Source organism: Melospiza georgiana, chromosome 3 (assembly GCF_028018845.1).
Source record: "Melospiza georgiana isolate bMelGeo1 chromosome 3, bMelGeo1.pri, whole genome shotgun sequence".
In the NCBI taxonomy this organism is placed as follows: Eukaryota; Metazoa; Chordata; class Aves; order Passeriformes; family Passerellidae; genus Melospiza; species Melospiza georgiana.
Window position 1 is genome coordinate 73,007,854 of NC_080432.1, and position 12,584 is coordinate 73,020,437.

Consider the following 12,584-nt stretch of genomic DNA (forward strand, 5'->3'; position numbering starts at 1 on the left):
AGCTGCATATGGCTCTGAAGCTCACAACCTGCTGGTTTCAGGCAATTTTAATCTTTATCTGGAATCTGACAATCTATTAATCTCTTGCATGGCAAAAGGGAGTAACAGGGAGCTGGGATCATTGCCAGATGCTCTGCTGAATCTTCAAAGGCAGAAACTTTACTGACAGTACTTGGTGCATCCACTCACTGATCTATGAAAACAAATTAGTCAGGTTTTTCTGTTTCCTTTTAGCTGATTTGCTGAAGTAGCTGTTGTTTCAGCCTACTGAGTGTATTTCCTTTAGCAGAGGACAGCAGATGGTTGATTTTTTTCCACTTGAAAGTTCAAGAAATGTAATAACGTGCATTGTTTCATTGTTTCTGCTGTGTCCCACACATTCCTGGAAGGTCACCCAAGAAAGAAATAATTCAACAGAGCTAAGAACATAAAGGCCTCTCTTTTTCTTTTTTCCCATTCCACTTCTTTTATATAGAAACTCCAGTAATTGTTTTGTAGGCAAAGACATATTTATGTGAGAGATCATTGCTGATGCAGCACTGAGCAGGGCAGTGGCAATTTCCTGCCTCTGAGGCTGGGCATGGTTTAACTCATGGAGCTCTAGGCTCAGTTGTTCAAATTTCCCTTCTGTCTTCAAGTCTGCCCTCAAAAAAAAGCCCCAAAACCAGCTTTAAAACCTTTGCAAGCATGTTTGGGTTAAAAAAGAATTGAACATGTTGAATTGACTCTAGAGGCTATGAAATGTGCCTGGGTAGTGTAGTGGGCCAACAATTGGCTGTTGTGTGTTGTGAGACATCCACAACATTAACATTGTCTTGGGACTTCATTTGCTTATATTTTTAAGACTTTTTGAAATACTAAACTGTGTTTGAAGTATTATGGCCTGCTTTTCTTGAGCTGCTCAAACTACCCTGAAATATTATTGGCATGAGAATAGGTAAATACATGAGGCATAAAGAATAACACAGAAACACATGAATATTTTACAGTGTGCTTGTTAAAAGCACAACCATGTAGAAGCTGAAGACAGTACATGTCCAATAATTAGGCTTTTTCAGAGACAAATGCATGCTTTACTAATTCTTAGCACTTTGAACACTGAGCAGCCATTAACTGTTCCTTAACATTAAAGGCCAGTTGCAACTAAAACTAGAATACTTGCTGAAGGCAATTACTTCAAGACTTCACAGGAATTAGATATTTTTTTCTTCAGGTGTATCTGATTGATGTCGATTCCCTGTTAGAGTGCCAATATACATATTTATTACCATCCCTTTAATGCATTTTGCCAGTGTAAAAAATTGTTTTTTTTTTCTCCCATGGCAGTTTAAAGAAACATTGTATGCCAAAAAGGCCTTTTGTAAAATACAAAGCACTCCTGCAGGAGTGCTCACTGGCAAGCACAAATTTTGCAGCTAGCCTATGCACAAATTCTGCAGCTGCCTTTCTTTTAGTAACGTCAAAGTTTCTGAAAATGTGTATTCAAGGCTCTTTGTGGGCAGAGGAAAATAATTTTAAAAACCTTTTTCCCTTAATTGCATGGTTGTGCTACCTTACTGCCAGAGGTTTTTATCTTGTTTTTTATTTTGCATAGGTAGGTTTTTTATGTTCCTACAGCAGCTGCTCTGAAGGTTGAATCACAACCTTTGCAAAACTACAGTTTAACAACTTGAAACAATCCACAGAAAACATAATCCACATTTCAGTGCAGATTTCACAGCCCTCTAAAACATACAAAGCATGAGGAAAATCACTAGGATTTGGCATTTTAGTGAGAATCTAGGAAGCAACTTTCTTGTCTCCACCGATAGTTAAACTGCTATCCACATAGCATTATCAATTTTATTTAAGGAAGATTTGGAGTGGCGTCTCCATTCAGTATTTCTTACAAACTGACAACATCAGGCAGAAGCAGCAGAGTTGAACTTTGGAACCTGCTTTTATGGTAAGAATTTCATTAATAGATAAGAGCAGAGAGCAGTAGTAGGTGTTGCACTAATAATCTCTGGAATGTTCTTGCTTCACCCCTATTCTGCTCCAAGTGTCAAGATTTCATCTTCCTTCAGAAAACTGGTTTGTGATTTTTTGCTATGTGTAACTTCAGTATCATGTGGGAGAGAGCAGCAATGTCAAACTTTATTTAAGGATCATTTAAAACTGTATTTCAAGGTAAGTAATAGAACCCAGTTCTACTCCCTCGATTAGAGACCCTGTGTCCCAACACCAAACAATGTAACCTCTGTTAAAATTCAATGCTGTTCAAGTGATATAGCAGGGATTTTAAGTGCAGCATATTTTCATCAATAATCCCAAATAAATTAAGCACCAACATTTCCCTTCCTGCACTTGGTTCCACAGCTGTAGCATGACAGCAGCCATATAGACCACATTTAATTTCTCAGTGAAACTTCATGGGAAATACTATGATCAGAAAGATTCAATAAAAGCTCTTGGGTGTGACCAAAGCATAATTTTTTGAAGCAAGTTGATATGCCTGTGAAGGATAAGGTTGTGCATGCCCACAAGTGCATGGTATTTAGACTTGTAAAGGAATACAAGTTCAGTGATCTACCTCACTAAAAGCATTTAGTGAGCATTTCAGAGAGTTGGACTTGGTGATCCTTATGCTTCCCTTCAAACTTGAGATATTTTGTGATCCTGTGTTCCACAGAAAAGGAACAACCTGCATAACATATGGTTTCACTCATCACAAGAAAGATGAAATATTTCCATTTCAAGCTATAAGGAAAGAGATAGATAAAAATTACTGTGTTACTCTCTTAATGAAGGAGATGGGGGAAGGGAATAGTTCATGCATTCCTGGGAGATACACTGAAAGAGCCACTGGAATATACCACAAACACTACTCAAATACTTGCATAAAGACATTTTATTATTAATGCAATGTAGATATAGATTTATTTTTTTTGTAATCTGAGGTGCTTATATAAACAGACCCATACTGGCTGAGTGACCATCAGTCTGCAGGGCATGACAGTGGCTGGACACCCTTCAGCTCCAAAGCTTTGCTAAAGTTAATCTCTTGAGGTTTTGCAGTACCCTTGGTGAGCTTTAGGAATCGAATACATCCTTTAAAGCGGATATTAGTCGTCAGCCCAAACTGGGTCACACCATCTGAAGGAGGGAAAAAAATTAGAAAGGAATTATGTTAGACTTGATACTTAATTTTGTTCTTTGAGTGTCTTGCATGAGAAGAGATGCCCCCAGCAATATATGAATGTTTTATTTCCTGCATATATTCATTATTTAAAAATTACAAGCATTATGAGCAAATGTGATGAATGCTTATGTTGGATAGCAATCCAGACTTCTTTTTCTATCCTACTATGAAAGTGGCAGGATCTGAACACATATAAACTGCCATTGTAACCCATGTATGCAGCTTGCCACCTACAAATCGTGTACAATACACATGTGATGCTCTGCAGGTATTCAACTTCTCAAGCTGTTTATCCACAGAATAATAGAGGGGAAAAATATGCCAAAGTGGATGCAATTCTCAGTCCTAACATCACAAACCAGCCAGTTCCTCAGGATGGATTTCAGATGTCATTTACAGACTGGTTTCGATAGTCTTCAAGTATTCTTTTTTTCCCTTGTTGATAGTAAAACCAGGAGTTGGAGTGTATCTTTTCCACTAATGAAGGAGGGGATGGAAGTGAGGGTGGTTTGATTGGGAAGCTGGAAATATTTCTCTAAACTGCTTGAAATTTGTGGCTCAACTTGTTTCTCAGTGTTCTTCCAAGTGAGTTGCAGAAGTAACTTTACACTTGTAGAGACTGTCTGGCCACAGCATTATTTTGTTTCACAGAGGTTAAGATGGCTGAATCCATCTGTCTCCCCTTGCATGGGGAAGAGTGATACCAGCAGATGAATGCTAGCTTTTATGGGTACCCAGGAATCTCTATTCTTGTCCACACTATGGTGGTGAAAATTTTCACTACATAGAAAATTCTCCATCAGTTAATTCTAGCTGATTTACAACTGTTTTGCTCTATTTATGCAGCTTCAAGGGGACTAGATACTACAAATACTAATTTTACAAAATCCCATGGTACTGTGCTTCTAATTTGTGATGTGGCTGTCTAGGTATTGGGAATGTTAAAACAAATCCTGGGTGAGCCAGACTAAGCAGCAAAAGAAAAGTGAAGTGTTTACACATGCAGTAGGTTTATTAAATAATTTCATAACTTGCCATGTGGCTGAACTCACGAATATCCCCTCCACATGAGGTAAATGTAGGTTTGTTTTGTACAGATAGCAGTGTTACTGTGATTTGTGTCTCTCCTCTGGACATGCAGTCCAGAGCCAGACAGTAACTCCATCTGCACTGTTTCTTCAGTGCTGGCCCCTATGCTAGAATCTTGTTTTGTTATAAAAACACTGCCACAAAGCTGTTTTCCTTCTGGCACAATGTTGTTGGCTTTTATTGATAGTCATTGTGACTCAAGTTCAATTCTCATATGTCAGTACCAAGGACAATTTTTCAAATGTTCCAAAGCTTGAGAGAGAAGGCTTTTTAGATGCACTGTATCACACATTAGAATGGGTGAAAAAACAACTTCCAGAAAATAATTTAGGAATTATCTAACTCAGAGGTGTCTTGCCATTGACCTCAGCATGCACTGGAGCAGACACATACTGCAAACATACTTTGCTTTTTTGTTTTGGTTTGCGAGCTAGAGGGAATATTTATTACAAATGCAACAAAACCGGTACTTTGCAAACATATTAACTGTAATTTCAGAAAGTAAACTGCTGTTAGAGAATTTATTGACTGTCTATGAAGAGATGAATACTAGCATTCATTATCAGCTTAGTGGAAGAGGAAGCCAGCTACAGACCTCAGCCCAATTCTCGATACTGTTCAATTACCTCTGCATAAAACAAGTTCTCTTGAGGGCTTCCAGAATACTGATTAGGAAACATAGATTATGGAGTTTTTTCCTTTAAAACCCAGCAGACCACAAGCAAAGGCATTAATTAGAAAGAGATAGTCTTCTTACCTCTCTGTGCATGCTCTTGCTTTTATTACTCAGTTCTTTAGGTCTTACAGGGTGATTTACACATACACTACCCTGCCACCTCAAGGGCATATACACATTCTTTGGGTAAAATTTGCTGTTTCTAAGTTAAATTTAAATATGCCAAATGCTGTTGCTACTGCAACATAACTATTATGCTATTGCTAAACAGAAAGTTTTTAGAGGGAGGCTGTGCGTGTGTGAGCAGCAGAAGGCAGAAAATCTGCCTGATCCCCTGTGACAGTGCCTACATTTGAAATGGGGCAGGGGTATCTGTAAGTCTCTTGTTGCAGAACTTCTTGTTCTGAAATGCAGCTGAATGCAGAAATGAGCATTCATGCCAACTGATACAAACTCAACCTGTCTTATCAATCATCTTTTGCATACTAGTCCTACTTACATTTAAGCCATTATAATTGGAGGCTAAGTAAAGCACAATTTGTGTGTCGCATGCTCACCAGGATAGCCCCCAACAAAGAGAGGGTCGTTGGTGTCTGCCGAGGTCGAGGCCCTGTTTGGGCTGTCGGTCTCCACCTGTCGGCCATCCACAGCCAGCTCCAAGCGGTGTTTGATCTTGTTTGCAAGGACCTTGTGCCACTGCCCATCACACAAACTGCCCGGTGCATCAGGCTCATAGACAGCAGAGAATCGGCCTGCCCCATTGTCAACGTGAAACATCACCTGAAAAGCACGGCATGGGCATCAGCAAGTTTACAAAACAGTTCAGTTGTTTCTGTTAGCTTGTTTGGTTTTTTTAAAGACAACATGGTTTGACTGTACACACCAAAGACTATGTGGATTGCTGTCCCTCTGGGATCTGGGTTCTATCATTGAGTTAACACAAGTGGAAATATGCAAAATTGCTGTCTAAGTTGTAATTTTCTCTTTTTTTTTGGTCTTAGTTTTAGGGTGTTTTACACCCTTCTAAAATCTTTATAGCGACAGAATAATGACTGGTTTTCCAGACTGTGAATCAAAAGATATCCAAGAGAAACCAGCATTATTAATGACAAAGCTTTTCATCAAAACTTCTTATGTAGTCACTAATTTAAGACCTGATTGTAGTTTTAGGAGACTCAAGTATTACAGAATATTTTAAAATATCTTTTAAAAGTGTGAAATCCTCTAGATGTATGGAAAGCTGCAAGTGTGGCTCTCCTTTAAGAGCCCTGTTATCGTTTGAGACATCTTGAGATTGGGATAGTGACCTTGCATTTAAACGACCAATGCTATCTAGGCATTGTTTGAAGAAACAAAATGGCTTTGCTACTCACTTTTCCACCTACTAATTCAATGCCAAGCCCATCCATTTTCTGGCTGCTGACTCCTAAGAGAACACCGTTCCTTCGTGTTGTACGGAATTCAAATTCCACGAGCAGATCTGTTCCCACTCTGTATGCACCAACTTGGAGAGAAAAGGGGAAGCACAATAAAAGGAATATAAGCATCTAATAAATTATTCCTAATAATCATCACACATTGTGCTGAGTGTAAGGCAAAGTAACTAACTTGGCATTGTTAATGCACTCCATTTCATGTGAAACCTGTAAATAACTTTTATGGAATTGTGCTTGGTGCAAGGCCTTGCTAGGAAGTCACATCATTTCTCCTCAGGCAGGATAAGTAAAAATGATCAGCAAGAGTTTGAAGTCCTGGTCTCACTTTGCCTCCAGCCAACAGGAGTTAGGTAACACTGGGAGTTTTTGAAAGCAGAACCTCCCCTTTCTCTGTTCTTCGGCTATCACCAGAATTGTTGTTCATTACCTGTTTTGGCAAAGCCTGTTCCATCAAAGTACGTTCCCTTCTGTGCAGTGACAAAGCATTTTCCAACATTGAAGATGGAAGTTGGATTATTCAGGTCAACAGGTGATTCTGTCATTTTAAAATTCCTGATGCAGCCATCAATGCTATGGAGGACCTGCAGTCAATATTTCAAACAAAATGTAAAACTATGAGAAGAAAGCCTAAAACATGCAATCAATGAGTGCATTTTCTCTGCTTCTCTGCTGGATTTATGGAGCTGAATAAAACTTGAATTTTACATGGCTAATCCTTAATATCTGACTGTAATTGGAATCTATTCTTAATCATACTGAAGATGAATTACATTACTTTTCAGGGATGTGATCTGAGTCACATCTATTTGGCTTACTGGAAAGGACATAAAATAATACACCACATAATGAAACATAGCAAATTACATCAGCAATGCAGGAATTTAATGGCCTGTACTTTGCCTTTTTAATTGACTAGGTAACATCACTACTAAAATGAACAAAGCCCCTGTGTGAAGGTTGACATAATTGACTGCACTTAGTCTGATGACTGCGGTGATGAGGGCTCCTCAGCTGGCCAGAGAGGCAGGTGGAGGCAGGGAATGTGCTCATGTCCATGGAGGCTCCAGTGCAGGGCAGCAAACTGCAGCTCCAGCCTGGCTCCCCTGTGCTGGGCACACTCAGAACAGTGGTTTGATTACCCACCATCTGCCTGGGGCAGGGGTTTTTCTGGGTGTGAGCAGGGCATCCCAGTGGGACCTCTGAAATCCACTGGCGTCTCCTCCAGAACCCGCCCTCACTTCTTCTCTCCAAGGTCAGCATAAGCTGCATTTTGGTTCTCAGATTCAGACAGAGGCTTTGATCTTTGACTTAAAGACTTAGGAAAATCTATCCTGATACCAGTGAGACAGAGGAAAATGATACATCATGTACTTGGAGGAAGAAAAAGAAGATATATTAATAAGCAGTGCAGAAGAAAGGAGGAAAATAAACATCAGTGTATAAAATTCAGCCTAGAAATACAAACAAATACAAAAAGGACAAAGGCACACCTGCAGAGAGAAGTCTTGACTCTGCCCACTACCCCCTCTAACAACATTCTGACCTGTAATTGGAAAGAATTTCCAAGAATTTATTTTCTTGTAAATCAAAGCTGCATGTACTGTGAAATTGTACAGCTTATTACAGCTAAATACACCTGTACAATATTTTCATGAGAACTTGAGCAATATCAGTGAATAAATTCAGTTCTGAGCTGAACAATGCTTTCTGTCAGATTTTTCATAAGTAGTCCTTCTTGTAATTTTTAAGTAAGTCATCTCCAGATCAAAAAATCTTGTTATCAGAAAAGAGAAATGCAAGAAAACAAAACAAACTTTCTCTGCAAGAATTTGTAGATGATTTGATAACATTCTCTAACTTTACAATTTTCTCTTCCCTATGGAAAAGCAAATCTGGTTATACTTTAGTGTGGAAACTGTAATAGGACCTCTTTTGCTGAAAGCAAAGTTTTGAGTGCTCAAAATGTGACATCTGCTGAAGTTCCACAGGTGGGTATTAGTCTTCTACACTGAAAAGGAAGCCAACCCATCATGGTTACATAATAGATTACTGTCTGAAAGGACTAATGTGTGTAGAGAAGCAAGCCCTGACTAAGGTAACGCATCCTTTCAACTTGGTTTGCTTCAGAGCCTCTACATGAAGCTGCAACCCAACAGTCTTACACACTGCAGTGTATTTTACTGAGCATGACTGGAAGGCAAGCATCTTTTTTTACACATTTGAAGTCACAGCTTCATTTAAATCCCAAAGCACTGGGATTTTAATGAAGCTGTGACTTCAAATAAAACAAGACGGTCAGGACCTAACATGACTGTTTTTGCCAGACTGAACCATTTATCTGCATGGGTTCCCTCCATTACCTCTGGCAAATAGCACCAGGTAAGGACACAGTGTGATCTTTCTCCTTAGATTAGTATCTGTAAATTGCAGATATATTTCAAAGACCATAAATTGATACTACTAGGAATTATATGTTGTGGGTAAAGAATTGCTTTTGGTTTTCAGTGCCTCAGATCTGGCTTGGTAAATCCTAATAATTTAGATTTGCCTCAATTTGGGCTCTCTGCACAATCAATTATTTACTAAAAAACATGATCTTACATGTCTTTATGGAATACAACTCTAATATGTAGAGTAGTTACTCATCCCCTTCATTGCCTATGCATGAGTCAATACATGGACTTAAGAAGGACCTAGGAATTCCTTTTCTGTATTTATTTTGTTCACTGAAAGAAGGGAACTCTTGCCTGTCCATAATGGTATTGGACATTGGAAAATTGTATTTTCCATTCCCTAAACATCTTGGTATAATGGTATTTACTCATGTGCAGCTTCTTTGGGAGACTGTTTCCTTACCAGTTTTGTGCTTTGTCTGCTCTTCATGGATTCTCTGTACCTACCAAGGATGAACCCAGACACAGTTCCTAATGACATTCCATTTTTGTGTGTCTGAATTGTGCCATGCTAGATGCCGAATTTGTTCTTTACAGTAATTAAATTCATTCAGATTCTGGCTTCTGCTTTGAAAGAACCATCTTCTCAGAGAGCAAAAGAAAGCATGGAAGAGGTTTTTCTCCCATTCTGATACTGGTTTATCTTGGGAGGTTGGAAGGGCATCAGTGAGATGACTGGCATGGAGTCATGCAGACAGATGCAGTAAATGGTCTGGATGACAGAATACAGTGTTCCTAGTTAGCCCTAAAAAATTTAGGACAAAATTATATTTATTTCTCTGGGTGCTCTGTCATCTTGCACATTAGCATGGAAGCCAGGCATTTGAACTAAAACAGTGATAAATTTATATATGCACATTTAATTTGGAAACAGAAAGAGGACAACAGAATTTGCATAGCCCTCCTCCAAAACACACTCTCTCCTCTTTTAGTAATAGCAACACAAAAGGGATTATTAGAGTAAGCAGCAGTATACTGGGTACTTTGTCCAGGGTAATTTTGGCTTCTGCTGCTCCTTGTAGGAGATCCTTTCACTGTTTCTTAGCATTTGCTGCTAGATTAATTACAGCCAAGAGAAAGGGCAAGTGGTACTCAGGAACCTATACTCTAGCTATGCAGTGATCCAAGTGGATACAAGTGTATGGAGCTTTCTTTTTCTTTCTTTACTGCTTTTCCAAAATAGTAAATAACTCTAGTAACTCTGCTATTTCTTTTTTTTTTTTTTTGTTTGTTTCTGCGTTAATTGGATTCTGAGTCAGATAATTCCACTGACAGAATGTTGTTCACCTCCACTAAGGTCCATTTACTCCATATCCTTGAGCAGTCTGAGGGAAAAGCAAGACAGAACAAAACTGGGGAGACATTTGCAGCAATCAGGACACACTTAAAGCATGTGAGATAACTTAAACAAATTTGCTTACCGGACCAATTCTCCTGGTTGTGTAGTTAATGGGCAATCCTCCCACATAGAGCATTCCTACAACATCCAGTATATCAGCCTTCTTGGGGCTCACAGTCCCGTTAGAAACACCATCTACTATGAGGTTTCCTTCTTGCTTCACTCGACTTACTTTTATCTAGAAAGACACAAAAATGTGATACAATTACAGATATCACAACCAATTACAATTCCTGTAATTACAGGAATTACAACCAAGCACTTTCTGATTGTAACTACTGTTACCATCCAAAATATACAACAATTCACAAGAAAGCAGTAAGAGTGGTTACAGAAGTAGCACAGCAGCAGCTATGGATAATATTTATGGAACAAAGCTCCTGAGCAAGGTTTTGTGCCAACATCTGACTGTGGTTTACTTGCATCTGGGTCAGGAGGCATCATGAAAATGATTTACTAGAATTACTGAAAAGACTTGAGATGCCTTTAAAATGCTTCATTGTTATGTTATAATAGGGACAGCACAGTATTTTTTTTCCTGGAATCAGACAGCAATTTTAAGTACTGAGAATAGATAAGTACTTCAGAATAAATGCTGAATGTTATGGCACTGGTTGCAAATCTTTATAGCAGCACACGTTTGCAGAAAATATTGAGTTTATGATTCCACTAGCTTGGACATGCCTCAGATCATGGTTCATGCTACAGTAAACACAATACCAACTATGTTCTGTTGGTATTATGGCTTCTATTCAGACAATTGGACTGTGAATTGCATGGAGGGAGTGCAGATGCTGAAGAGCTGAGGAAATTCTAGGCCAATGTCTGTGTAAAATTTTATATTGAAATCTCTACCACTCAGTATAATAATGGTTCTGCATAAAAATGAATACATGCAAAATGCATCATGCATGTTAGCAGATTCCTAAACAGTGTAGTAGTTGGCTCACCAGAATAGCAAAGAGAGACAAACAGCACTTTTTGGCTCTTCTTTAACGTGGCTGCTTCTGCTCCAGTGTGGCAGCGTATCTGTCATGCAGTGGGAATGACTGAACACTGACAAGGGTGGCCTGAAGGTGAGGGCCTGAACTTGGTGTTTACAGGCAACTGCAAATTTGAGATGGATAACTACACCTTGGGCAGGAGGAGGATTAGGAGGGTGAGACAGGAACTGGGAACAGACTGGGAATCAGAGGACCTAAACAGAGAGCAGGACTTCTGTAGGACTGATGGAAATGTTTTTAACCTAAATCATTCCAAATGGAGAAAAGGCTGTCACTAAAGGATTATTTTAAGGAGAAGCCTCTGCTTTACCACACACAAAGACTGTGGCCTTTTCCTAAAAGTGTTGCCTTCCCTCCTTCTCAATTTTTTTTTCTTTTTGGGAACTGTGACTTTGTTTCCATTCTCTGCTACAGAAACAGGATCTACAAAAAGGGGCCCTCTCTTGTGGAGTGTCAAGCTGTATGCCCAAAGAGCACAATTTTCCATTAAGAAATATATGCTCCACTTAGTTCTCTTAGAATAAAGAGAAAATGGCTAAAGAAGCAAAAGCATCTCTTCTGTATCTTCAGAGGGAGTAGCAGAATGGGGCCTTGGTCTGCTGCCAGTGCTTCCAGGCATTATATGAAAGAGATAAATGATTACTACAACTTCATTTTTTCCCTTTATGAAATACCTTGGTTTAGGAGGAGTTGCTATTATCAAAAAGTTCATGACTGAAAGTAAAAAGTAAAAGTAATTTTACTTTCATTTTGTGAAAGTAAAATTCCTGGAGAACAGAGTGGAGATGAGGAAAATAAAACCTAAGAGTAAATGCAATGAGATTTTTTCATCATTTAGGGATGAGATGTGGATGATGAATTTCTAAATATCTGTACAAAATTCAATGTAAAATATGGCATATAAATTCAACCCACAGTTACATGTATACTTTGCTTCTCTGTCTTGAATGGTGCCTTCCAGCATGTCACCTAATGAATATACTGTATGTCTGTTGTCCTTGGCCCAGTAAATATTAAATTTCATAGCTGTGATATCATTCCTTCTCTTAGCATCCAAGTGCCACAGGCATTGCATATAATGTTCCCTCATAAAGTCACAGAAGGTGCTGCCAAATAAATTCATGAATATCATATTTATTCCCAACTGAATTAATAATCCAGGGAAGGTTTACTTACATGTTACTTCTTCTTTTTTCTTTGTTCTCAGCAATCTACCTTAACAATGACATTATTAATGTAGAAAAAACTGGTTTTAATGATGTATTCCATCATCATGAGCTGATACTCACATGAGCCCTATTAAGCAAGAAGGAACATTTTCTGTAGTTCCTTATTACATGGCACAT

At 38.7% G+C, this 12,584-nt stretch overlaps 1 protein-coding gene across 1 annotated transcript in view; it reads right to left on the minus strand.

The window, feature by feature from the left end:
• Positions 1–2,874: 2,874 nt before the first annotated feature.
• LAMA2 (laminin subunit alpha 2) overlaps positions 2,875–12,584 on the minus strand; it is a 251,425-nt gene continuing 241,715 nt past the window's right edge. Inside the window, exons 60-64 of the mRNA XM_058019923.1 lie at positions 10,257–10,412; positions 6,810–6,963; positions 6,320–6,450; positions 5,504–5,726; positions 2,875–3,135 (exon numbers count right to left, since the gene is read on the minus strand). Coding sequence (XP_057875906.1) covers positions 2,978–3,135; positions 5,504–5,726; positions 6,320–6,450; positions 6,810–6,963; positions 10,257–10,412 — 822 coding nt within the window. The 3' untranslated portion in view covers positions 2,875–2,977. The remainder of the gene's footprint in view (positions 3,136–5,503; positions 5,727–6,319; positions 6,451–6,809; positions 6,964–10,256; positions 10,413–12,584) is intronic.